The following is a 25676-nucleotide window of genomic DNA, read 5'->3' as shown; positions in this document are numbered from 1 at the left end:
CTTCACCATCTAAATGATCGACAATCAGATGACCTATTAACTTGCAATCTAATTCATGATTATTTGCATTACATAACATAAATTTTCTAAACATTTGTTGTCGTATAATACCTATGCAACTTAAAAGAACATTCATATTTCTTTCATCTGATGTCATCACATTTCAATATTTCATTTGTTTCTTTATACTCACCACATCTTTCATAACTCATCGCATGTTAAGACAACTTTTTCTCAATAACTATCCCAAAACCTACTTAATAATTTATGCACTAACCCAGTTAAACACATAATAGATTTTGTTTAGTAAGAAATATATTTTCAACGTCAACTTTAACAATATTTGGTTTATTGAGTGAGCTAATCCAAAATCAAAATAAACTTTTTTTTTTTGGGTTACATTTGATTGTGATACATTAACAAGAAAACAGAGGCATTGCACAACGGAAACAGAGAGTTACCAGAAAAGTAACCTATTCCTCACTCTTCCCTTCCACACCACCATGGCGTCTCTAACCCCCGGCGTCCTCTCAAAGCTTCTCCAAAACGCCGGCAACCGAGTAACCAGCGAGCACCGTCAACCACTCCTCCAAGTAACAGAAATCATTCCGCGTCTCTCGGAGGACACCTGGCAACCCAACACCGGCTACTTCCTCAAACTCTCTGACTCTCTCCATTCCGCTTACGTCTCCGTCTCCGACTCCGACGCCGAGTTAATCCGCTCCGACAAACTCCAACTCGGCCAGTTCGTTTACGTAACTCGCTTTGACTCGGACGAGTCCTCTTCCCCTGTTCCACTCGTTCGTGGCTTAAACCCTCTCCCTAAAAGAAGACCGTGCGTCGGAAACCCCACTGATTTAGTTTCTAGTGAGTTTTTGAGCTTTCTTAATACTTCAAAACCAAACAACAACGTTAAGAAGAAGAAGATGAATAAAGGGTCAGTGTCTGGTTCAGTTCAACGGTCACAATACTCTAATGGAAACAAGAAAAACAATGTGGTTGTTGAAATGAGAAGGTTGAGTTTAGATTCTGCTACTAGAAGAGTTTGGGATCATACTAAAACAAAACCATCTTCTCCAAGTTCAAGTTCTAGATTCAAATCCAACAAATCTACATCAACTTCACCCAATGTATTTTCCTACCCTCTTTTTATGCTGAGATTTTCATTGAGGGAAATGGGTTTGGTTTGATTTGGTTTACATTCTTTTTCATTTGGGTAGTTTAAAATGAAATCTTTGTTTTGGATAATGGTATAATGCTAATGATGTTGAATGAGGGCCCTATCACTTTTTAATATGCTTTTATTTCTCTTGAACTGGACCCATCTACCAGTGAACTTTTTGTTTTTCAAGCATATAAAACCCTTTCAAATGGTTGACATTTTGGTTCTGCATAATTTACAATCTGCACTGTGTAGAAAAAAATTACAACTTGATGTTATTTTTCAAGTAAAAAATGTTTCTCTAAAAAAAATTACAACTTGATGAAGCTTATTGTGTAGGTGATAGACAAGAAGGTTTCTGTGAAAACTGATTCTAGTTCTCCATTGAAGAAGTCTCTAACTTCAGTCGCGTCGCCATTGAAGAACAAAAATGAGAACTTGTGTCCCAAAACACCAGGCACAACACCTCCTAGGAAAAGTGCTGCTGCGGTTCCTAAGTTAGCTTGTACTGGAAATGGGACTGTTCCAAGCCAACTTGTTAAGGTGCCCTTGAATTTCAAAACATGGTATGATAAGTCTGGATCTTGGGATAATCTTCCACAACCCATTTCTAATCTTGGAAAGGTGTGTATGTTTGTTACTAACTACATCTTTTTCATGTTAGCTATGGAAATTTGATTCATTCATCTTATACTAAGCTTGTGTAAACGCTTTTTTTCTTACAGCAAGTTGTAAATCATAGGAATGTTGCTTTTTTGGCGGCTGTTAGATCTCTTGAAGAAGCATCTGCTGCAGATACCGTGCTTCAATGCATGAGGTACTTATTTATTTTGCTTCAAATTTTTTGCCCTTACATTCTTACATAGATCAATACTGTATTATAAGAGATTCTTGCAAGTGCTTCATATCCTTGGCTACAAATGTTTTTTCCATTTTAAACTTCATGTCTCTTGCTTATTAGAAATTACATGCTTCTCACTTTTGAGGTGTCAAGTGTGAGTTAGAAATTCTATAATAGATGAAAAAGTAGATGTTGAGTTGCATAAAAGTGAGAAGACATATATACTAAATGTCGTCGTTGTAATGTTGATGTTCAGTGCTGCCAAATAGTGTGGCTATGACTGCAAAATTTGAGCCAAATTGAGATTCTGCTGCGATTCACTATTTAGTTTAAAGTGTTATTGTATAAAAGCTATATCAACAATAGAATTGTTTGTAGTGTAGAAAATTTAAACAAACCATTATTTGAAGGAAAATTTTCAGTTTTCTAATGTTACTTGTGCAATGTGAAATTGTTTCTATGGTCTATAACTGCATAGACTAAGATAACTAACAAATATCCTTATTTCAGCTTGTTTTCTGAACTCTGCGAGTCTCGTCAAACACTTTCTGCTGGATTGCTTGTGAAGCAGTTTTTGGAACTTCATCTTAGTCTGCAAAGAGCAAAATTGGCATTTGATTCCTTACTTTCCATACCTCCTGAAACAAAACCAAGCAGCCAAATTACTTTACAGTCTCTAGTAGAAGATGCTTGTAAAGATCCGACTCGCAAGAATGCTACGTTTTGGATACAAGCTGCATTAGATACCAACTTATCAAAATTCAATTTATACAAAATACAAGAAAAAACTGAGGCTTTGAATGGTGAGAGTTGTCATTACGTTGTCATTGAGAATGACAACTCTTGCACGGAAATGAATACCAAGGAATCCTCTGTTCTAAACAAGAAAAGTCGCATAACACAGGCAAATCCCTTACAAAATTCAACTGGTAAAAGACTTTCTTCGTCAAAGCGGAATCTCTTGGTAGAGAAAAACAAGGATATCGAGAAACAAGAACAGTCAAAAGAATGTGAACTTAAAGTGGCTGCGAGTTTGGCAGAAAAACTGCTTGTAGCTTCTCGTGAATGGTTCCTGAAGTACTTGGAGGAATCTATAAGTAATGAATTCGGGTTGAAAAATGAAGGGAGCAGTCAAGTTGCATGTCTTCTAGGACAGCTAAGAGAGGTTAATCATTGGTTAGATAATTTGGATAGTAAAGATAAGGTTGATCATAAGGTAGAGAAGTTGAGGACAAGTTTGTACCGGTTTCTACTTGAGCATGTTAACTCCGCAGTTGCTTCTAGTTAGTAAATATTTAGTACTACAAGAACTAACAGAATTGACAAAAATGGAGCATACTATTCTGAACTGACTCTGCTTTGGATAGCTAACAGTTGCATTACAATCAATATCTGAGTAGCTAGTGTTGGATTATGCATAACCCTTTAGGAGTAAAGATCTCACTTTCTGTATACTCTTATCTAACTTTTTCAATGAATGAAGTTAAGCTGAATATTATGCAATTTTAAGCTGTATTATGTCATCTCGTATTTGTTTTTTATTTACGGCTTAATGACGTTGTTAGTGGATAATCTGCTAGAGTTATGTTAACACTCTTAGTTTGAGGTCTGTTTTGGCTCCGATAAAGCATTTGCACATCCGGCAGAAACCAATATTGTTAGGTTGGATGCCATCACGAGTCTTTGAACCCTGGTACTCTGGTTGTGTGTGAGTTTTTAGTGGTTTTTACCACTTTGTCTACAAGGAAAGAAAAGGCATTTGCGCAACAATTAGTTTCATGATATGAGTGACGAACTTTCACTCCCTAATCCATAGTAGAATTCTCTTAGTACCTATCTATGCTCAAAATGTTCATGGCTTAACAACAAAGAATGAGGAATCATATCAAAAGCTGTGAAAAAGTAGAGAAGACAACACACTGATAATTTGACTGTATTTATATGGTCAAGAAACAAAGTGAGAAGTTACATCAAAACTTAAAAACCAAGTACTTCTTCTAGTGTGAAGTCAAAAGGAATAATCCATATTTAATTTTGCAAAAGGTAATCTTTACAAGATGAAGTTGATCTCTTATGTTGTGTTTCTTCAGCAACAGTTGAAGTTCCCATGCCTTTCATTCCTTTACAAGACTTCATGTGTTTGTGCATTTTCTCAGGCTTGAATGATTTCCCACATTGCCTGCATCATCAACTTCTAATTATGGCCTTATCTTTCATAATCACAATTAATTACACAAAATTGAATGCTAGTTTACAAATATGGGCTTATAAAGTATGTAGCTCATGCTATTCTAACTTTATCACATTCAATTAAGATGCAAAATTCAGCTATTAAGTAAAATCACCACATGTAGCCAATAGTTGGTAAACATCATAATCTAGTAATTAATGTCAACTTAAAGTTTGTATTTTATTTTCATAATATAATAATCACACCAGCAGAATCTTGACCCTGTTGGCCTTTTCTGTTGGAAACTTATGCCAGATGTAGTTTCAAGTACATGGATCATATATTTTCAATTCTGTATTCTTAACAAACTTTCAAACTAGTCAACACTATTTTTGATAAATGTTTACACAAGTTGAGTCCCGACGATCGGGCAAAAATACCTCATGGTTCATAAAACGCTTACAAAGATATTTCTTCAGCAGCAAGTTTCGAACCAAAATACTTCTAAGATCTGAGTTGAATCCTTATCAATCGGACTAACTTACATTGAAAATCTTGAACTTGTATGCTATCAAATATTTTCTACCAATAAGACCATATAATTTTTCATGCAGAATTTGTCATGTAACGTATTACATTGTTGAAATGCTAACAATTGAAATTATACTAAAGTGACATGTTGTTCAGTTACTTACGAGCAAACTGGTCCCCCAAATGGTTTATGAGAAGTTTGACTCATTAGCTCGCTTAGCTTTTTCCTGCCCTTGCTTATTTCCCCTCCATCACAGCTTTTTCTGTAAAAAGATACTGGACATAAATAAAAAGTAACTTGAAAGCACAAACCAAATAATGTTTTTGCAAATAATAACAGTGACATATGGCTAATGCAAACCCACTATCATGGCTACAACATCATAGTTTTTATCTGGCAGCCTTTGATTCGCAAAGACATCAAAAACTATGATATTGTGTTAATAATTGAAGTCGCTGACCATGTTCAAAAACCATGCTTAAAGGGGTCGTGATCACGAGCATTTTAACTATGGTTTTAGTTCGCAATCTGCAATCACAATTGTGACCACGATACACAAGATTTTGAGGTCCTTGCAAAAGAATCGTAATGTAATTTCGATTTCGTCAACCATGATTCATAGGTTCAATTTATGAGACAACTCCTCACCTGGCTTCATAATGGCCATTATGATCATAGCAATTCCAAGGAGTACTAAAACATCTAGCTGATCCTCCCAATTTGTCTCCTCTACAAATCTCACCCCTTTTTCCAAGCACATTGTTAGTTTCTTTAGGGAGAATTTTCGGAGCAAAAGCAGCATCATTTGTTGCCACAGTTCCACAACCAATCAAATTTCTGAACACACTAGAAACTCTAGTAGAATTACTTCTGATCCTAGTAAAAGACGATTGAGACGACGTCGACGAAGTTGGAGTAGACAAAGTCGAATCAGGAGGTGTAGTAGTAGTAGTATCAGTTTTGTTATTATGTCCATCTTTTTTACCCTTCTTACTCATCAAATTATGATACAAAGAAGGAAATGTGAAACTCTCAAACTTGTCATGATTCTTTTCACTCAAACTACTTTCTTTACCATTCCCTAAAAGCTTCTCTTCTTCAACTTTAGAAGACGAATCATCGTCGGTCATCGACGACCTGTCCGAGCTGAAAACCAATGAGTCCTGACTTATTTCTGATGACACATGATTTAGATTATTCTTTCTTGTATCAGTTTCTTGCTGAATTTCAGATTCTTCTTCCGACAAAGATGGTTTCTTTTGCTGCTTTTGTTTGTCCTCTTCAACTTGTACAGCTATATCAGCATCATTCTTCTTTTCATTGATTGAGTTTATTGAAAGAGCTTCTGCATTAGTCATAAAAAAACGTCTACAACTTAATGATTCTTCTTTCACATTCTTAAAAAATTTGTATAATAATGTAATAAACTCTGTAACAACATCTCTGAAAAAATGCGTGTCGGCAACACTAGTGATAACGATCAATTTATTCTTTTTATTAAGTAATTATCAATGTCGACTTGTCTGTGTCGTGTGTCTGTGTCCATGCTTATAGTTAATAAACAATAATGTTGATAGCTAGAAAATATAGATGAATATAATCAAATAGTTAATGTGCATTAATAAAAATAGGATACTAGTGAATATGTGAAAGTACATACCAAAAGGGGTAGTGTGGATTTGTGATCCTTTGAGGACGTATTCATTATCAGAAATGGGGGTTATGAGGTCGTCATCCATTAAATCCTGCCACACATATCCACTCTTGTACCTCCTACACTTCAATAATTGTCAGTTACAAAAATTGATTAGGGTTATACATATATAGTTAAAGGTTAAAGAAAATGAGGTAGAGAAAAATGGACTAAAGTAAGGAAAAGTAAAGATTAATAAAGGGTATGTATGATTCAACAACCTTTTGTAGGACCAAGCATATGATTCAGGTAAGTCCTTTCCCCTCAATTCACCTAGCCACCTCTTAATATCTTCTCAAGAAAAAACAATGGTCAGAACATGGTTTTAAATTGCATTTGAATTCGCAGATACATTATCAAATTAGACTAATAACAATTCTAAATTACAATTGCAGATACACTCAATACATCTGCAATTGCGATTAAGATATAGTTGCAGAGACATCTAAAAACATCTAAAATCTTTATATTGCAATTGTGGACCGCAACTCAGAACCATAACGAGTTTATGACTAACAAACATTAACAAATTGAATGAAAAGATGGAACATAGAAGAGTTTTCACCTCGGAGAAAAACACCATTTCGAGCGAGATGAAGAACTCGAATGAGATGAGGATGTTCTGCATGACCACCTGTATGACTAAGAAAATAGATTATGTGAAGCCTTCTAACTTCTCCACCACCTTTTGCTTCCATACTTGTTTTCTTCTTGTCTTTGCTGCAATAAAAGACAACACAAACTCAACAAAAACTCCAAAAAACAAGCAATGACTCTTCTTTTGGAAGACAACAAAACAATTAAACTATATGATTCATTCAAAATACTGTATAATAATAATAATATTCAGAAAAGTAATGAACATGGAAAAACCCATAAGAGATCTTTTGTCTTTCTGCCGGCATGCTACAAAAAGGACTGTTACCAAAACATATAAACTTATAATTCATATAAAATATTTCATATCTATCATACCATATAATATAATATGAGGTAAATAAAATGCAGGCCTAGAGCTACATGAAACATAACAGTTAACAAGAACTTTATTGTAAAAAAAACATAGAGACATAAAATTAAAGAATCATAATCATGTAAGAAAGTGATTGGTTTGTGTAGTAGTAAGCAGTTACCTTATTTCTAGAGAGAGAGAAAGAAAAATGTGATTGAAAATTGACCTGGTTTGCAGCTATATATTAAGGACTTGGTTGAGGGATTATCAGATTTCTCGCAATTATATATTTATTTATTTATTTATATATGATAATAAATGTGTAATAGTCAGCTTTTGACTCTACATTATTTTTCCTAAAAAGTTCATTTCTGTATTTTTGTTTTTGTGTTTTTTCATTTACAAGATTCCTTTTCTGTTAATTTTTTAGCCTTATATTATAATGTTTAATAAAATGTATTTAGTCACACATATATTTTTTTCATACTTATCTTCTAGTAATTTATGTTTTGAGAAATTATTATTCTTGTAATTTTGTCAAGACCCTCCCAAGTCCCAAAGACTATTATATATATTTTGTTTTTTAAATAATTAAATGTATTAAGAAATGAGAAATGATGTCATATCTTGATTTTTTTATCATCAGTGAATAAAATGAACGATCTAATAATAATAATAATAATAATAATAATAATAATAATAATAATAATAATAATAAATATGTAATGATTAGAATAAAAAACAAAAATATGATAATTATGTAAAGATAAAAACTAATATGATACTTGTGCTTCCTTTGTCTTATATCAATTCAATATTTGGTAAATTTATCTTTTTGAAATTTATATTGTTCTATTTTTGTGATTTATAATATTTATATACAGTGAATACAAAGAAAAGAGGATAGAAATAAACAAGATAGACCGAGAAAATAAATTTTAAATTTATTTTTAAAAATATATTCAAGATGTAAACAATAAAAAATTAATATATTATAAATTATAAATAAAAAAAGAAATTTATTGTTTATTATTTAACTAAAAGTTCAATCATTGAAATTAAAATATTAAGAAATAAAATCATTATATTTTTTTAAAAATGTATGTTAATTAACATTATGGTAAAAATTAAATATAATTTTTTATTATTTAAATATATATATATATATATATATATATATATATATATATATATATATATATATATATATATATATATATATATATATATATATATATATATATATATATATATATATATATATATATATATATATATATATATATATATATATATATATATATATATATATATATGGGATGTATCAAGGAGGAGGAATATTTAAATAAGAGATAAGAGAATTCAATCCTAACCATTGGATTAATCAAGAGAGAGAAATTAAAGTATTTATTAAAATATTAATATAACAATTATTTCTCTCTCTTGATTAATCCAATGGGTAACATTGAATCCTCTTATCTCTTATTTAAAAATCCTCCTACTTGATACATTCCCTATATATATAAATTATATATTAAAAATATATATTATTGAAATTATATTTTTATTATTTAAATATATCATATATCATATCTTTATGAATCTTATCGAATAAATATTATAAAATGACTTATTTACTTATAGTATTTTTTTTTTTTTGAAAAATGAAAATAATAAAATGTCTATACTTTTTTTTTAAAAATTTATCTAAAATAATTTATTAATTTAATAAATATTAAAATTAATTTCAGAAAATAAATTTAATTTAGAACAATAATTTTATAATTTTAAAATGTCATCATCAAATATGCAGACATTATATTTCTAATATAATTATATGAGTATCTAACATACAATAATATTATAAATGTCTATTATCGTAAGTAGATTAGAAAAAAAAAATAGATTAATCCAAAAATTAAACTGAAATGAAAAAAATTAATTATTTCCAGTTCAATTTAAAAATGAAATTGAAGTGATAGAAATCGATATGATTTGATTCGGTTTTAGTGCATTATTAAGATCAATTTTTTTTTTATAATTTCTTTTCAGAATTCTTTGCTAACCTCTCGATCAACCGAATCGAATCAAACCATTTAGTTTGATTTGGTTCTATTTAACTCTTAATCATATTATATCACTAATATTGTCTACCAGTTATTAAATACAAATGAAGATGAAAACAATCACATAAATAACATACTCTGACGTACATATCAACCTTTTGTTAATACTAGTAACAAACACGTACGTTCGTATGGGTTTTGGTACGGGACGCGCATTTGTTTTAAATGTATATTTTTTAATAGAAAAATGTTTAGTATCCGTGAAAAACTAATAATTGAATGTATAAAAAATGTCTGGTACCCGTAAAAATATTTAGATCAATAAGATCGTTTAATAAATTATTTTTTGAAATTTAACTAAAATAACATATATTTTTATAAACACTTTAAATATCTATGAAGTATATGCATCAATTATACAAATAATTAATAATTAATTTCTATGTATACATATCATACAAGTTGGTATCCAACTACCATCACTATCATAATTCATCTCAGAGTATTGCTTTTTATCTCATAAAAGAATAGATCATTTTATCCATTATTTTGATTATAATGCATTGAAATATGTTATTGGGAACTTGCAGAATTGTTTAATCTCTTAGGAGATAAGAGTAATTGGATGACATAAGCTATGGTCCATAGTTTATAACAAGTTTAGAAGGAAGGTATACTGTGAGAATCTGTAAGACGAGAAAAGTTATTTCATGCGAAGAACCAGTTCTCTACAACAGCTACAAAATTGTTAAACCTGAGAAAGTTGTTTTCACCATTGACAATTCAAGTTCTAAGAAGAATAAGTTCTTGTAGTTGTATTCGTGTACACCATAATTCATTTTGGTTTAATGTCTTGGTTTGAATAAGGAATGCATCAAGATTATGGTTTAATGTCATTATATTCAATATTTTGTTAATATAAAAAGGTTTTAATTTTGTACTTTAACTATCTATAAGGTTTCAATTTCAATATTTTGTTAATATAAGAAACGGTATCATATAATATAATAGACTAAAAAATTACTCATTAGATTTTTAACTAATATTTAAACTTACTAATGTCTACCCCTGCATCCGCATGGTCACTACCACCATAATACATTTTTATTCGGACATTCACTATTTTTACCACTATAATATCTTATGTGAATTATCACTGAAACTCACTATTTTCATGGGTCGCTATTTTTTATTTTAAGCAAACACTTTTAAGTATTAACCATAAAATCACAAAGGGATATTTTTTCATTCACACTATATTCATATTTGTTTATCCCAATAAATATACATTGTTGCCTACAATTTTAACCCTTTGATTAACCCTTTGAATAATCCAAACATTGGTTTTTGCTTTGAACTATTTCATATATCTATTACTCCATGTTTAATTTCTCAATAACACTTTCATTCAATCAAAGTTCTTTTGAAGACACTTTTTTGGCTATAGCATTTCCAACTTCTTCTTTTTTTTTAAAAAATAGCTACTATATATAGCTTCATTACATCTATATTATGTTTTACGAATTTTAATTTAACATTTCTCATTCGAATTTTTAAACTTCTTTTTAAGTGTTTGTAATACATTATTCATCTTAAGATTTGAATTATCCGTGCGGACGCACGGATCTTCTACTAGTTATTTTAACTATGGAGATAAATTCGAAGATAAAGTTTCTCTCTTAAAGATAAAGTTTTTTTCTCTTAAACAATTTCTCTTTATCACCATAAAAAAATATATAAAAAAAATAAAATATTTAGTACGTGTTTGAATTAATACATTATTTTGACTTTTATTTTTATTAATTGTACAAAAAATACAATAACCCGTTCGTTTGTATGAATTTTACTCGTGTACTCACATGGTACTGGTGTGTTACACGTGCGTTCGCACATATCCTAGGGTGGTTTGACGAATTGTGACAGAAAAATAGTAGGAAATATGTAAAAATAAAAAAAGTTGAAAGAAAATTAAATAACCACAAATTAAAAATAAGTAAATTCTAAATGATATAGTAAATTATAATTGGATAAAAGAATGGTTATATAGATTTTTTAAAACTAATGGGAAAAAGTAAAGTTAGAATTAGTTTAGTAGCCTTTTTCTTCTCCTACTGAGAAGCCTGAGTTTTCTTCTCCTATTGAGAAGCCTGAGTTTTCTTTTTCTGGTTACGAGATCCAACAGCGTCCGTTTTGCTACGTCCGGTTAGTGTTCGTTTTCCATCCTAGCTTGTTTCGATGGAGGTTCCGTTGACGAATCCTAATATGGAGGGTTTGTCGTTACAGGATGAAGGAGAGGAGGGAGGATTCTGTTTTGACGTTGAAAGCGAAGAAGGAAGTGTGGAGAATCTGAGATTCTGTCTAATAGGTAGGTTCTTAAGTGATCGACCGATTCACGTAAAATCCATGAAGGCTCGCATGGCAGATATCTGGCGCCCAGTTCATCAAGTAACGATTAAGGAGGCTACGGAGGGGCGTTTTCTTTTTCAGTTCAATCATAAGTTAGACATGGAAGCAATGCAGAAGGGTGGTCCGTGGACTTATGATAATCATCTATTAATTCTGGACCAGGTGAAATTGGGAGTGCAGATTGAAAATATACAGTTATACCATGTTGAGATCTGGGTGCAAATTCACAAACTCCCTGCTGGTTTTATGTTAGAGAAAGTTGGAGTAACAATGGCGAACTTTATCGGTACTTTCGTTGAATATGATAAGAATAATAACTCTGCTTTTTGGCGTCAATACATGAGGATAAGGGTTAAGATTGACGTCCGGAAGCCATTAAAGAAGCTTACCAGAGTGAAGAACAAGGGTGGAGATTGGTGTAATGTTAACTTTAAATATGAAAAGCTTAGTCTTTTCTGCTTTGTCTGTGGCATCCTTGGGCATTCTGAACAAAGATGTGCAGTTCGTTTTTCGATGGCTGAAGATACAGGTATACGGGGGTGGACGGCGGAAATTCGTGCAGAGAATAGAAGGTTTGGGGGAAGTAGTTCACGCTGGTTGAAAGAAGATGAAGGCGGAGAAGTTTCATATCAGGGTGCAGCCTCACAACCTCAGGCGCGTGAATCTCAATCACAAGGAGGAGGGAGTGGCGGTTCAGAATATTCCAGGGGAGAATCCTTCACCTTCAATGCTGGAGACAGCCCAATCATTGGGCATAATGAGCAATCTTTAGTGGTTGATTCTGGTCCGACAAGTGCTCAGCAGCAATTAATTCCTAATTATTCTCAAAGTAAACTGTTGACAAACATGAGCATTAATGGCAATCAAATGCATTCCTTTTGTGTTCCCACACAGTCAGTAATAGCCAAAGTAATTCGTGACATTGAGGGCCCACATGCTTCCATCACCACTCAACCTGTGTCACCCACGTTTCAATTACCTGGTGGACCCCATGCCGTTTTCCAAACATCTCCCTACAGCCTACCAAAGTCTAATCTGTCTCACACCCAAACAATTCATAACACCAATATTATTCCTCACCTAAAAAATACGGTATCCCACCAAAACAAAGATCCAAAAACTATTTTTAGTAACCTTTCAAACTCACCAACCTATCCTTCCATACCTCACCAAATAACCCATACAGAAACCCATGCTTTTCCTAACCAGACTTTTCAAACCATTAATCCTTTGCTTGGACCTGTAAAAACAAAATCTACCATCCACAAAAAACCACATGCTAAGCAAACCAACTTAAACCTTCACCGAAAAAACAAAACCAGTATTACCCAAAGCCTTCCTGTTGCTCATAACAATGCTACCGCTCCCCCTCTCACAGCTAGTATCACCTCTCCTGAATTATCTCAGATGGAAAAGAAACGTAGAAGAGACGACGTCGTTGAGAAGGAAGTAGTGCCACAAAAAGATCAGCAACATTTTTTATCGGCAAGTCCTGGCAGCCAGGACTGCCGGGAATAATGCGGATTCTGAGTTGGAATTGTCGGGGTTTGAGCAGCCCGAGTGCGATTCCAAACCTGAAAAAATTGGCTCAGCAGCAGCGTCCGGATGTTATCTTTCTTGCGGAGACTCTGTCGAATTCTCGGAAGTTGGAAAACATTCGGGTTATGCTTAAGTTTGATGCATGTTTGTCCGTGGATGTCGAAGGAAGAAGCGGCGGGATTGCGGTCCTATGGAAACATACTGGTAGCTGTAGCATCATAAATTACACTAGAAACTTTATTAATATTATTGTCACTGATCAAGATAAAAGTGCATGGAGACTTACGTGCTATTATGGTTACCCCGAAAGAAGCAGAAGGAGATTGACTTGGGACCTACTTCGGGAACTACGAGATATGTCTAACTTACCGTGGTGTATTATTGGAGACTTCAACGATCTCCTTTCTCAGCAGGACAAGAACGGAATACACCCTCATCCTAATTGGTTGTGTTCGGGTTTTCGTCAAGCTGTGAGTGATTGTAATTTATCCGATATTATGCTTGAAGGCTATCAATTCACTTGGGTGAAGAGCAGAGGTACTGATCATATGGTCGAAGAAAGACTCGACAGAGCTCTCGCTACCTCCGATTGGCTAGCGGTTTTTCCTCATGCCAAGCTGTCTAACCTTATCGCATCTCATTCCGATCACAGCCCCATCCTTTTAGACTGTGATCCGGTTCAGCAAGTTGGTGGGAGTTTTAAATTTCGATTCGAAAATAATTGGCTCCATGAAGATGGTATTACTGAGGTGGTTAGTAATGGGTGGCACGGTGATGCTCATACTGACGTGGAAAGGCGCATTTCAACATGTGCTGTTAGTTTAGAGAATTGGAGTCGGCAGTTGCGCAGTAGTAGGAAAGGAGAGTTGGAGCGTTACAAGGCAGTGATGGAATCTAATAGAGGTAGTGCCGATTTGCAGTCGGCTGCGCAGTTTCGGGAGGCGCAGCTGGAGTTTAATAAAGCTTTGATCCGTGAAGATTTGTATTGGAGACAAAGAGCTAAGATGCATTGGCTTAAAGACGGAGACTTGAATACGACATTCTTCCATCGTTCGGCGACTACTAGAAAGAAGTTTAAGAATATTGTGAGCCTTAACCATGAAGATGGTAGTATAGTCACAGACCCGCAAGGTTTAGGGGAGGTTGCTAAGAATTATTTTGATAATCTTTTTGCTGGAAGTAGTAACATTGAGTATGGTAGAGTATTACATGGTATACAATAGCTTGTCTCCTTGGATGATAATAATAAGATGGCATCTCCTCTTTCTAAGAATGAGTTATATGCGGCGTTGGTTGAGATGCACCCGGATAAATCTCCTGGGCCCGATGGGTTCAATCTCGGTTTCTATCAACACTTTTGGGAAGTCTGTGGGGACGATATTTTTGAGGCAGCTGCATTGTGGCTTCATCGAGGCTATTTTCCTGAAACCATTACTGATACTAATATTTGTCTGATCCCTAAGTGTTCTCAGCCCAATAGAATGCAGGACTTTCGACCAATTTCTTTGTGTAATGTCATATATAAGATTATTGCTAAAGCTTTGGCGAATAGGTTGAAGCCGTTTCTTAATCAGTGCATCTCAGAGGAACAATCTGCTTTTGTGGAAGGTCGGTCTATTTTGTACAACGCTATGATTGCTTCTGAGATCATCCACTCTCTTAAGAGAAAGACGCAGGGTGGGAGAGCTCAGTTAGCTCTTAAGATCGATATCAGTAAGGCTTATGATAGAGTTGATTGGGGTTTCTTACGAAGTATGTTGCTTAAGATGGGTTTTTCGGAGAAGTGGACACACTGGATGATGATGTGTGTGACGTCTGTTCACTATTCGGTTCTAGTTAATTCGGACACAGTTGGACCTATTATTCCAGGACGAGGACTCAGGCAAGGCGACCCACTGTCGCCTTATCTTTTTATTCTCATATCTGAAGGCCTATCAACCCTCATCAAGGGTTCTGTAGCGAGAGGAGATATTCACGGGATCCAAATTTGCAGAGGGGCACCTAGTGTGTCGCACCTGCTTTTTGCTGACGATTGTTTTCTTTTTTGCAGGGCAAATGTGGAGGAAGTTTCTCATCTTATGGGGATACTGGATACCTATGCAACAGCCCCCGGTCAGGAAATCAATTTATCCAAATCGGAGGTCTTTTTTAGTAGGAATCTGAGTTTTCCGGCCCAGGCAGACCTTGCAAAAATAATGGGGGTCCATCATGTTCTAGGTACCGGCAAGTACTTAGGATTGCCTTCGATGATCGGGAGGAGTAAGAAATCTACTTTCACATTCATCAAAGATCGTATTTGGCAACGGGTTAATTCTTGGAAAGGTCGGTCATTGTCAAAAGCAGGTAAAGAAGTTATGATCAAATCGGTTCTTCAAGCTATTCCGGCTTATGTGATGAGTATTTTTATTCTACCGGAAGCAGTTATTAACGATATAGAGAGAATGTTGAATGCTTTTTGGTGGGGAGGAGGTTCTGAAAGTAAGGGTATTCGGTGGATGGCTTGGGAGCGGTTAGCTTGTTCTAAGAAGGAAGGTGGTCTTGGGTTCAGAGATTTTATAGCTTTTAATTTGGCTATGGTGGCGAAGCAAGGATGGTTTATTATGAATCAACCGCAAGCCTTAGTGTCCAGAATCTTTAAAGCAAGGTACTTCCCAAATTCATCTTTTTTCGAATCTAATCTTGGTTCTAATCCTAGTTTTGTTTGGAGGAGTATTTGGAAAGCTAGAGATGTTCTTATGTTGGGTTGTAGGTGGAGTATAGGTGATGGTAGCCAGATTAAGGTTATGCAGGAACCTTGGATTCGGGGAAAGGATGATAGGTGTGTTCCGGGGCCTCAACAACAGGGAATCTATAATCTGGTTGTTAAAGATTTGATATTACCATTTGCTAAACAATGGAATGGGAGGTTGATTAGAGAGCTGTTTGACTGTCCATAAGCAACAACTATTACCTGTGTCCCGTTAGTGGAGGATGTTGTTACCGATCGTTTGGTGTGGAAAGAAGAGAAAGATGGTCAATATAGTGTCCGTTCCGGGTATCGTGTTTGGAAGAGTAGTAAGAAGCTTTTTATCCAAGATAATAATGAGGTTAATTGGAGTGGAGTGTGGTCTATTTTTGCCCCCCCTCGGGTGAAACATCTCCTATGGAGAATTTGTTCGGGTTGTTTGCCTTCCCGGGCCCGTCTACCTCAACACCATGTCCCATGTCCTATTATGTGCCAGTTTTGTGGGGAAGAAGAGGAGGACGATTGGCACATCTTCTTCGGTTGTTCTGAGACTACTGAGTGCTGGAGAGCGGCAGGTTTATTCGACGTTATAGCACCTTTCCTTCTTCATTCTAATGACATTCGATCTCTTATTTTGAATTTGTGCAATAGGGAGGATAGAAAGGTATCGGGGCGTTTTGCAATGATGATTGAATTGTTGTGGCATAATAGGAATGATTTTATTTGGAATAACGAGAAGGAGGAGGTGTCAAGGCTTGGGTGGTTAGCTTTTCACAAGTGGCAAGAGTGGTGGTTGGCTCAAAGTTCTCCGGAGGGAGGGGCTGCCCTCCCACCCTCACTTTCTTGGATCCCCCCCCCCTTCCGGTTGGTTCAAGTGCAATGTTGATGCGGGTTTTAATCGCCATCAAAGAACTACTAATAGAGGTTGGTGTATCCGGGATAATTTGGGGAATTTTGTTCATGCGGGTGTTGCTTGGGATGTCGGTTTGTTTTCTATCCTAGAAGCGGAAGCGTTGGCGTTAAAGGAAGCTATCCAAAGTGCTTTAGCCCTCCATCTTGATCATGTTGTTTTCGAGGGTGATTCTCTTCAAGTTGTTCAAGCTATCCATTCTAATAATATAGGTGGTTCCGAATTTAATTTTATCATTCGTTCTATTAAATCTTTACTTTGTCATTTTCCGAACTTTGAGGTAGAGTTCGTTAAGCGTCAAGCGAATATGGTTGCCCATTGTCTTTCAAAGGCGGCCAATTCTTGGTCTTGTCGTAGTTCTATTAACAGTATTTCTCGTTGTATCGAATCTATTGTTATAAAGTTAAGTTTGTTTTGGTCATAAGTATACGTTAATAAGAAATAGAATAGTTATTAATTTTTTTTTAAAAGGAAAGCAGTTGCAATTGGGATAGTGTTGGATTTCAAGTCATGTTGGGCAAAGAGTTAGCTCATTCTATTATTATTTGTGTTAGGTAATTTATTATGATAAAATACGAATTTTGTTTCAGTGATCATAAAATAATAATGAATTATTGTTATTAACATACAATTTTAATGTCATTTAATTCATACATTAAATATGGTTTTTTATTCAATATGTAGTGATTAGAATAAAAAACAAAAATATGATAATTGAAATAAAAACTAATATGATAATTGTGCTACCTACGTCTTTTATGAATTCAATATTTGGTAAATTTATCTTTTTGAAATTTATGTTGTTCTATTTTTTTAATTTATAATATTTATATACAGTGAATACAAAGAGGATAGAAATCAACAAGATAGAATAAGAAAATAAATTTTAAATTTATTTTTATAAATATAATCAAAATGTAAAAAATGAAAAAAGAATATATTATAAATTATAAAAATAAAAAAGAAATTTATTATTTATTATTTAATTAAAAGTCAAATAATTGAAATTAAAAAACTTACAAAATAAAATTATTCTATATTCATTAAAATATTAATTAGCATTATAGTAAAAATTAAATTAATTTTTTTGGCAATTGTATTTTTATTATTTACATATATCATTTATCATATCTTTATGAATCTTATCGAATAAATATTATAAAATGACTTATTTATTTATAGTATTTTTTAATTGAAATTAATTATTTAATAGTGTCTATAATTTTTTTAAAACTGATCTTAAATAATTTATTGATTTAAAAAAATAAATCTAATTTACAAAAATAATGTATTATTTTATTATGTCATTATCAAATATGCAGACATTATATTTCTAATATAATTATGAGTTTCTAACATACAATAATCTTATAAATGTCTATTACATATAGGTGTTAAGTAGATTAGAAAAAAAAATGGATTAAACAACAATTAAAGTGAAATGAAAAAAAAACGATTGTTTTCGAGTCAGTTTAAAAATGAAACCGTAGTGATAGAAAATGATGTAGTTTGTTTGATTCAATTTTAAGCGCATTACCAAGACTAAATGTTTTTATGCTTCACTCCTTTCAATAAATGGCCTACTCAGAATCAAAATTAAAACTTTCAAAAAAATTTCTAACCTTCAGGTCATCGAACCAATCAAACTGCTTAGTTGATTCGATTCAATTTTTAAAAAATGCTAAAAACTAAACTCAACTAAATCGATGAGATATTAATGGTTTAAATATTTTAACTCTTAAGTCATATTATCTCTGAGATATTGTCCAGAAATTAAATACATATGAAGATGAAAAAAATCACATAAATAAAATAGTCTCACATACATAAAAGACATATCAACCTTTTGTTAATATAGATGTGAGAATTAATATCTATAAATATAGATGGTAGTTATTATCTATACCGTTAGACAAAATTAATATAAAAGTAATAGTTTAAGTTAAATGTTTATTCAATATTTTTTGCCTTTCTTGTTTCCATATCTGTTATATCAATTTCAACATTTTCACTTAAATGTTCTAATTAATTATGATTAATGACTAAAATACTGAAATAATTGCCGGAGATTCCAGCAAACATACCATTTTGACTCCATTATGATCTTAGATATATCTTTTCTCCTCTTTTTTATCCTAAAAAAATATGTATCTTTTCTTGGTCAAATAATTAAATAATAAAATTCAGAAAATATTTTTTCTTTGTGTCAAAGAGATATAACTTGTTATATGGTTTAGGTTTTGGATTTTTTTATTCTTTGATATACTTGATGGTTGGATAGTGATCGATCGTCCTATATTTTTTGTGTTTTTGAATTAATATATATTTTATTTTGATTTAAAAAAAAAGTTGTTTGAGAAGTCATTTAGATCTAAAACTTCAAGATACAAAATGAACCCACATGTTGCAAATATTCTGCTAGCACAAAGATGCAACAAACATGCAAACCAAAGAAAAAGAAAACTATTGAACAAAAACAACTTTGACTTTTTATTTCTATTCATTTAAAATGATGAAGTTGGTAGTAAACTTATTTAAAATTCCAAATAAACTCATCTTGGCCAGCAAGTACATTTTAAAGGATAATCATACAAAACAATGGAAACATAATTGATGAAGAAAAATTGCAAACATAATGGTCCAAGAAAGCAAAACATAATATTGTTGATAAATACCTTTTCATGATGTGCAGATCCTCATTTGTATGGTGTAGATGGCTTTGCATTACTTCTATTGCAATTGGATCCTTAGCAGACAGGTTTTGTTTGATCTCTTTTGTCTTTCTCACTAAACACTTATAGTGAATTTTTCATCACAAAAGAGGGCTTATAAACCAGTTGTTGAAGTACACACGTGGAAGCTAATATTCTAAATAAGACATAATTAATTTTAGATTAATACTATTTAATAAAAATAAAGAATGATTTCTCTACATCAATACATAACTTTCTCTCTTTTATAATTAATTGAAAAAAAAAAAAATCTTATGCATATAATTACGAAAGTTAATCCTTCCATATAAAGAAAAACAATTTTTTTTCAAGAGATTTAACACTATGCTAAGATTTCTTAATTAAATTAAAAAAATTGTTAGCTTCTCATACAAGTGCTGTGTTTAACATAACTTTTTTCTTTCAATTGCATCATCAGATTAATATATTACCATTTATAAATAAATATTTTTTACTCTATACTTATGATTATGCATTAAACGGCAGATACTTTTCTAATTGCATGTTTTCTTTCATCAAATTCTTAATTGTAGGTTGAAATATAATAAATATAGAATATAATTTATTTTATTTTATCAATAAGCCTACACTATTTAAGAAAATAAAAGGTACCAAATTTTGGTTACACCTACCTCAAACAGTCAAACAGAACAGTAAAAAAAAAAGTAGAAAATAAAATAAAGTAAATAAATAATTCAACAAATTACATAAACAGGACCGACTCAACCAGTGCAGAGGTCCGTTTTAGTTATAAAAATAAGTCAAATTTAAAAAATAAATATAATTATAATAATTAAAAAAGACACATAAAAATACAATCATGTATTAATCAATAATATATTTAATTGAAATTATTTTGAATTGAATCTATCTCAAATTTTGTATGTATTAAATTTTTATTATAATATTTTATTTATTTATTGAGTTTTTATTATAACAGTTTATTTATTTGGACTAATATTAATGAAAAAAATTAGACCTTTTAAAATTTGGGGTCTGTGCTGTTGCACTTTCTGCACTTGCACAGGACCGGCCCTGATACATAATTTTACTATTTTTTGAACGAATAAATATATAGTGAAGGTCTATTTTAGTCCCTTACAAAAACTGCAGAGGTCAGATTAGTTCTTGAGAAAAAAATCTCTATTAAATCGCTTACAAAATTTAACTGAGTCATGTTAGTCCCTCTACTAATATTATTTTAAAACTGGTGTTTTCTTACTTTAGAACCGTGACTGGACTGTCAGTGAAGACCTATTTTAGTTCCTCACAAAAAAGGAAGAGTCCAAATTAGTTCCTGAGAAAAAAAGTCTCTATTTAATCTCTTACAAAATTTAACTGAGCCACTTTAGTCCCTCTTTTAATATTTTTTCAAACGATTTTTTCCTATTTTTAAACCGTGACTGGACTTCTATTTTACGAATGTTGATTTGAAATTATTTGCGAAGGGATTGTAAATAAGTCATCGCGATACCAAGATGTTGTTTTTTTGTTGTTGGGTTTATTAGCAGACTTATGGGTGGGTGACTACGATTTTTTCTTGTTATGTTTTCTTGTGTATTAGGTATTGTTATTGTTTCAATTGTTAATGATCTTTTACGAATGTTTAGTTCTGCTACTGTGATGATTTAGGCTAATTTATTTCTTTTGTAAATAATACTTGTGGCGAAAATAATACATATGATATGTTGGAAGAAAATTGGTTTATACCATATTCCTTAGATTTTGATGATAACAAAGTATTTAATGAACAACTAGGTATACTAACATATGTTCAAGTGTGCAGGATCATTAGTCAAAGAATTTATCGGGCTCTGACTCTAATTGGAACATATGAAGAGAAGCTTGAGACTTAAATTATGAAAGATCATAATCTGAGGACTCAGATTATGAAAATCAGACTCTAAAGACCATGTGTAAAGGAACTTAGCCTCTGACTCGTACTCAATTTCTAAAAGTAGGTTTATCTTGTCAAGTCCAGTCACAGTTTAAAAATAGAAAAAAATTATTTGAAAAAAAAATTAAAAGAGGACTAACATGGTTCAGTTAAATTTTGTAAGGGATTAAATAGAGACTTTTTTCTTAGGGACTAACTTGGACTCTCTCTTTTTTGTGAGGGACTAAAATGAGTCTTCATTGGCAGTTCACTCACGGTTCAAAAGTAAGAAAAAAATCGATTTAAAAAAAATATTAGTAGAGAGACTAACAAGGCTCAGTTAAATTTATAAAGGATTTAATATGGACTTTTTTTTCCAGGAACTACTCTGACCTTTACAATTTTTGTGAGACTAAAATGGACCTTCACTCTAAATGTTATATAACCTAAACATATTTGACATGATTTTCGTTTGAGTTGAGCGATTGAGTGTTACAGTTTCTTCTTCATCTTAATGTCGATAAATTCTTTACCTATATAATTCTTCAAAATCTCCATATCATTAACGTTAAAATCCATATTAAATGTATTACTTTGTTGTTCATCTCTTTGTTTCTTTTTTTCATTGCTAAATTTGTAATCATTTGAGAATAATGAATTTCACTTTCTTTAAGTATTGGAATATTTCTTCTTGCTCTTTTATAAATGATAGTCAATTTTCTCAACATATTGCATAAATCTAATAAAGACATGTTCAACAATACGAAGTTAAACTTTCTTATGTTGAATATGTTTTGATGAAGATAAAGCTTTCGATATCAAGAAGACAAAGATAAATTTCAAGATAAAACATTATGTTCAAGGCTTTGGAATCAATGAAATTAAGTTTCAAAAAAGTATAATGACAATACTTACCTTCACTAAAGCTTTAGATGCTCAAAATATTTCATACATTTTCATCTATAAAGTTCTCAAATTATCATGCATAAAAATCTTTGATTCAAATGCATAAAAAACTTTTTTCAAAAAAACAATTAGCACTTTTTAAGTCAATTCTGCTTAACCGGCTTAACAAAACATGATGTTGTTTGAAATTTGAATAATTATTTGAAATTCAAAAAACGTTCTGCATTTGTTGAGTCAGATATTCGTTAAAATGGACTTAAGAAGTCCGGTACGAACTTGTAGAAAAGCAACTTTTTTAACACGTTTTCATACACCTCTTCATGAAACCTTTTTCATTTTAACTTGGTTTTTATTCATGATATTTTTCCATGACTTCGCCATGATTCATAAAGGTGTTATGCTCATATAAATACATTAAATTTAAAATTATAATTCATCTCTTCCAATCAAACAGTTAAACTTTCAAAATTCACATTTCAAGCATTTCAACTTTTATTCAAGATTTTTTCTGCAAACATTCACATCATCTAAACCAGAAAATTCTTGAGCATTCTCACTTTAGTGTTTGTGAATTATTGTCATCGAAATAGAAGATCAATTACATTGATATATCAGTTAAGATTATAAAAGTGATATTATGCTACATCTTTATTCATCATTTATTGTAAGAAATTCCTAAATATCAATGATTGTTTAATATTATGTGTTTTTCCTTGTTGTCTGATATTGTTGGAAACAAGATAGTAGACAAGAAAGGATTATTTTCTTGTTCTACTTGGTTAGTTTGAATCTTTGCTATCCAAGATTGTTGGGAGCAAGAGAGTTTATTTTGAGAGGATTGTTCTCATTTCAACTTGGTTGGTTTAAGGTGTTGTTGCCTTGGTTATTGGTTAGAGTCTTGGATATAAACACTAAGTTGTCTTGTCTAGAGATCTAACAATAACAAAATCTTTTTCATGTTGAAAAGGGACTAGAGTGCTCTTAGATTGTGAGGGGAATCAAGATATAACCTTGTTTTATTTATTTTTCTGCATTCTTTACTTTGATAACATCACTATAAATCAGAAAAATAATCACATTCATTACATAAACAAGACAAAATTTAAAGTACCTAATCCACCACCTCTTAGGCGTAATCTGAACTTAGAATTGACATCTGAGTAGGTTATAGGTAACCTGTTCCTAAAGATCTGCCATATCCCAAATTTTGACCCTAAGATCCCACCTCATTTACAAATTTTCCTTTGCATGTTTTTAAAAACTAAAAAATAACCGAAAATCGCATTTTATTGCATTTCATGCATTTTTAGCGCCTTAAGCGTCTTTTTGAATTATTTTATTGTCTTCACAAAAAAATTAGTTCTATAGGTAAACCGGTAAAAAACGATTCAACACTGTACGAAAATTAGAAAAAAAAATATTTCGAGTTTTGATCTTTAATTGTCTGCTTTATGAATCTACATTTCATGTAGATTATGTTTGTGTGCACGCTTTATTTTTCGGTGAAGTTTATAGTCTCTTTTTTATCATCAGTCTCTATTTAACTGGGTATTTTAATATTTGATTTTGATCATTTGCAATCTTTTTTATTAATCTTTGTTGCATGTAGTTTATTTTAATATATTCATTTTCTTTTTTTCGATTAATTAGGAATATGTTTTTTATCGTTTTTTGTTATTTCCGGTCCCGTTTTTTATTCAGAAAAAATTAAAATAAAAATATTTTCTTCTTGATTTTATTTTATTCTTTTAGTTTGTATTATTTTCATCATTTATAATAATTTTTTTTTATTATTAGTTGTATTAGTTATTATAGAAGAAATGCATGTTTTATGCCCAACTTTGAGGCCATTTGCTATCAAGCTCCTTTGAGAATTTGAGAAAACACTAAAGACCAAAGTTGTAGAGGATGATTAGGTGTCATACCCCAAATTTGTCCTACCCTTTATTTCTAACTGGCTTATATTTTCCATTTCATCTGCATACCATCATTAGGGCATTTGCATGACTTCGCATTCACTCATTAAATAAAACATGTGCAAGCATGGGATCTAAGATCTCACAATATCCAGAGTCTCTACACTATGCAAATTCATTCACCAGAGGTGTTCATTGTTCATGGATTAAAGTACTCTCTGTATGCTTGGGATTATCAGATAAGTCCTGAGGTTTGGGCCTTATGATCATCTGGGGGTTTTGCTAAGTACTTGGGCTATTCATCAATTGCAGAGTGGCTTCATTATTGTTGTAATACAATTCCTTCTATTGGGCTTCACTCAAATTCTTTGAACTTGGACACCCCTTATTGATTGGGGATTGATGTTCACACCCTTGTGTTCGATTCTAAGTTTCACTTTGATTAGTTGTGTTGCAAGACATTCGCTTTGGATTTTGTGCAAGATTCTAGTTAAACATGGTGGACTTTGTACATCTTAATAAATTTGAAAAGCATACAAGGAAAACTTTGATTTTTTAGTCCAAGCAAACCATGGGAAATTTACTTTTGGTACAAAGCCATAGGATGTTGTCATGGGCTTTCATCCTTCATTCAAATTTAGCATGGAGTTCAAATGAACGAAGAGTCGGGATTCGAGTTCTACAAATGAAGAAGATTCTTTTTCATATACAAAATCATTGAATTACATGATTAGAGTTCAAGAAAAGTCATTACAAGTTACATTTAGAATCCAAGGCGTTTGAAATGCATTACAAATATATTGAATTATAACAAAAATGATCCAATCCAATTCAAATCCAAGAGGCCTTCGCTACTCCTTTTCAAACAATGCCAAGGATATTCCAAACATACAAGCCTGCTGCCAAAACCGAACTGCATAAAGAGCCATGATCAGCGGCGAAACGAAACGAGATCCCTTCATAAAACCCGCCCTTCAGCTACACAGAAGAGGAAATCGGTTCACCAAAAAACCTGCATATTAACCCAAAGAAAATGGTTCAGGAATGATTTCACAAAATCCTGCAACAGAAAATGGATTCAAAGAACTACTTTAGGGCTTGCATCTAGAACCAAACAGTATGTCACAACTAAAAAAGGGGCCCTGCAGTTTCAATAAAAGCCATACAAAAAACTCAGAGACATATATATATATATATATATATATATATATATATATATATATATATATATATATATATCCAGATACCAT

General features: G+C 32.0%; 2 protein-coding genes across 2 annotated transcripts; one reads left to right on the top strand and one right to left on the bottom strand.

Annotated features, from left to right (window-relative positions):
* The first annotated feature begins 295 nt into the window (after positions 1-295).
* LOC131636316 (uncharacterized) lies at positions 296-3506 on the top strand. Its single transcript, XM_058906942.1, has 4 exons — positions 296-1130; positions 1502-1786; positions 1888-1979; positions 2514-3506. The coding sequence occupies exons 1-4, from the start codon at positions 504-506 to the stop codon at positions 3289-3291; spliced, it is 1782 nt and encodes a 593-aa protein (XP_058762925.1). The 5' UTR covers positions 296-503; the 3' UTR covers positions 3292-3506.
* A 414-nt stretch (positions 3507-3920) lies between these two features.
* LOC131636317 (protein SOSEKI 1) lies at positions 3921-7235 on the bottom strand. The gene is made up of 6 exons (XM_058906943.1): positions 6964-7235; positions 6620-6689; positions 6366-6478; positions 5354-6050; positions 4869-4967; positions 3921-4182 (listed from the first exon to the last, which is right to left on the bottom strand). The coding sequence occupies exons 1-6, from the start codon at positions 7094-7096 to the stop codon at positions 4032-4034; spliced, it is 1263 nt and encodes a 420-aa protein (XP_058762926.1). The 5' UTR covers positions 7097-7235; the 3' UTR covers positions 3921-4031.
* Between the last annotated feature and the right edge of the window lie 18441 nt (positions 7236-25676).

This window comes from Vicia villosa, unplaced genomic scaffold (assembly GCF_029867415.1).
Source record: "Vicia villosa cultivar HV-30 ecotype Madison, WI unplaced genomic scaffold, Vvil1.0 ctg.001696F_1_1, whole genome shotgun sequence".
Taxonomy (NCBI): Eukaryota; Viridiplantae; Streptophyta; class Magnoliopsida; order Fabales; family Fabaceae; genus Vicia; species Vicia villosa.
Note: the sequence above shows the minus strand (reverse complement) of the source record. Positions and strands in the feature narration are given on the sequence as shown.

Excerpts from the sequence above, each read along its gene's own strand:
- LOC131636316 (XM_058906942.1), top strand. The coding sequence starts at position 504 with ATGGCGTCTCTAACCCCCGGCGTCCTCTCAAAGCTTCTCCAAAACGCC. Across the intron at positions 1,787-1,887 it reads CCATTTCTAATCTTGGAAAG|CAAGTTGTAAATCATAGGAA; the intron begins GTGTGTATGTTT and ends TTTTTCTTACAG. Across the intron at positions 1,980-2,513 it reads ACCGTGCTTCAATGCATGAG|CTTGTTTTCTGAACTCTGCG; the intron begins GTACTTATTTAT and ends TCCTTATTTCAG.
- LOC131636317 (XM_058906943.1), bottom strand. The coding sequence starts at position 7,096 with ATGGAAGCAAAAGGTGGTGGAGAAGTTAGAAGGCTTCACATAATCTAT. Across the intron at positions 6,479-6,619 it reads TATGCTTGGTCCTACAAAAG|GAGGTACAAGAGTGGATATG; the intron begins GTTGTTGAATCA and ends ATTGAAGTGTAG. Across the intron at positions 6,051-6,365 it reads AATCCACACTACCCCTTTTG|AAGCTCTTTCAATAAACTCA; the intron begins GTATGTACTTTC and ends TGACTAATGCAG.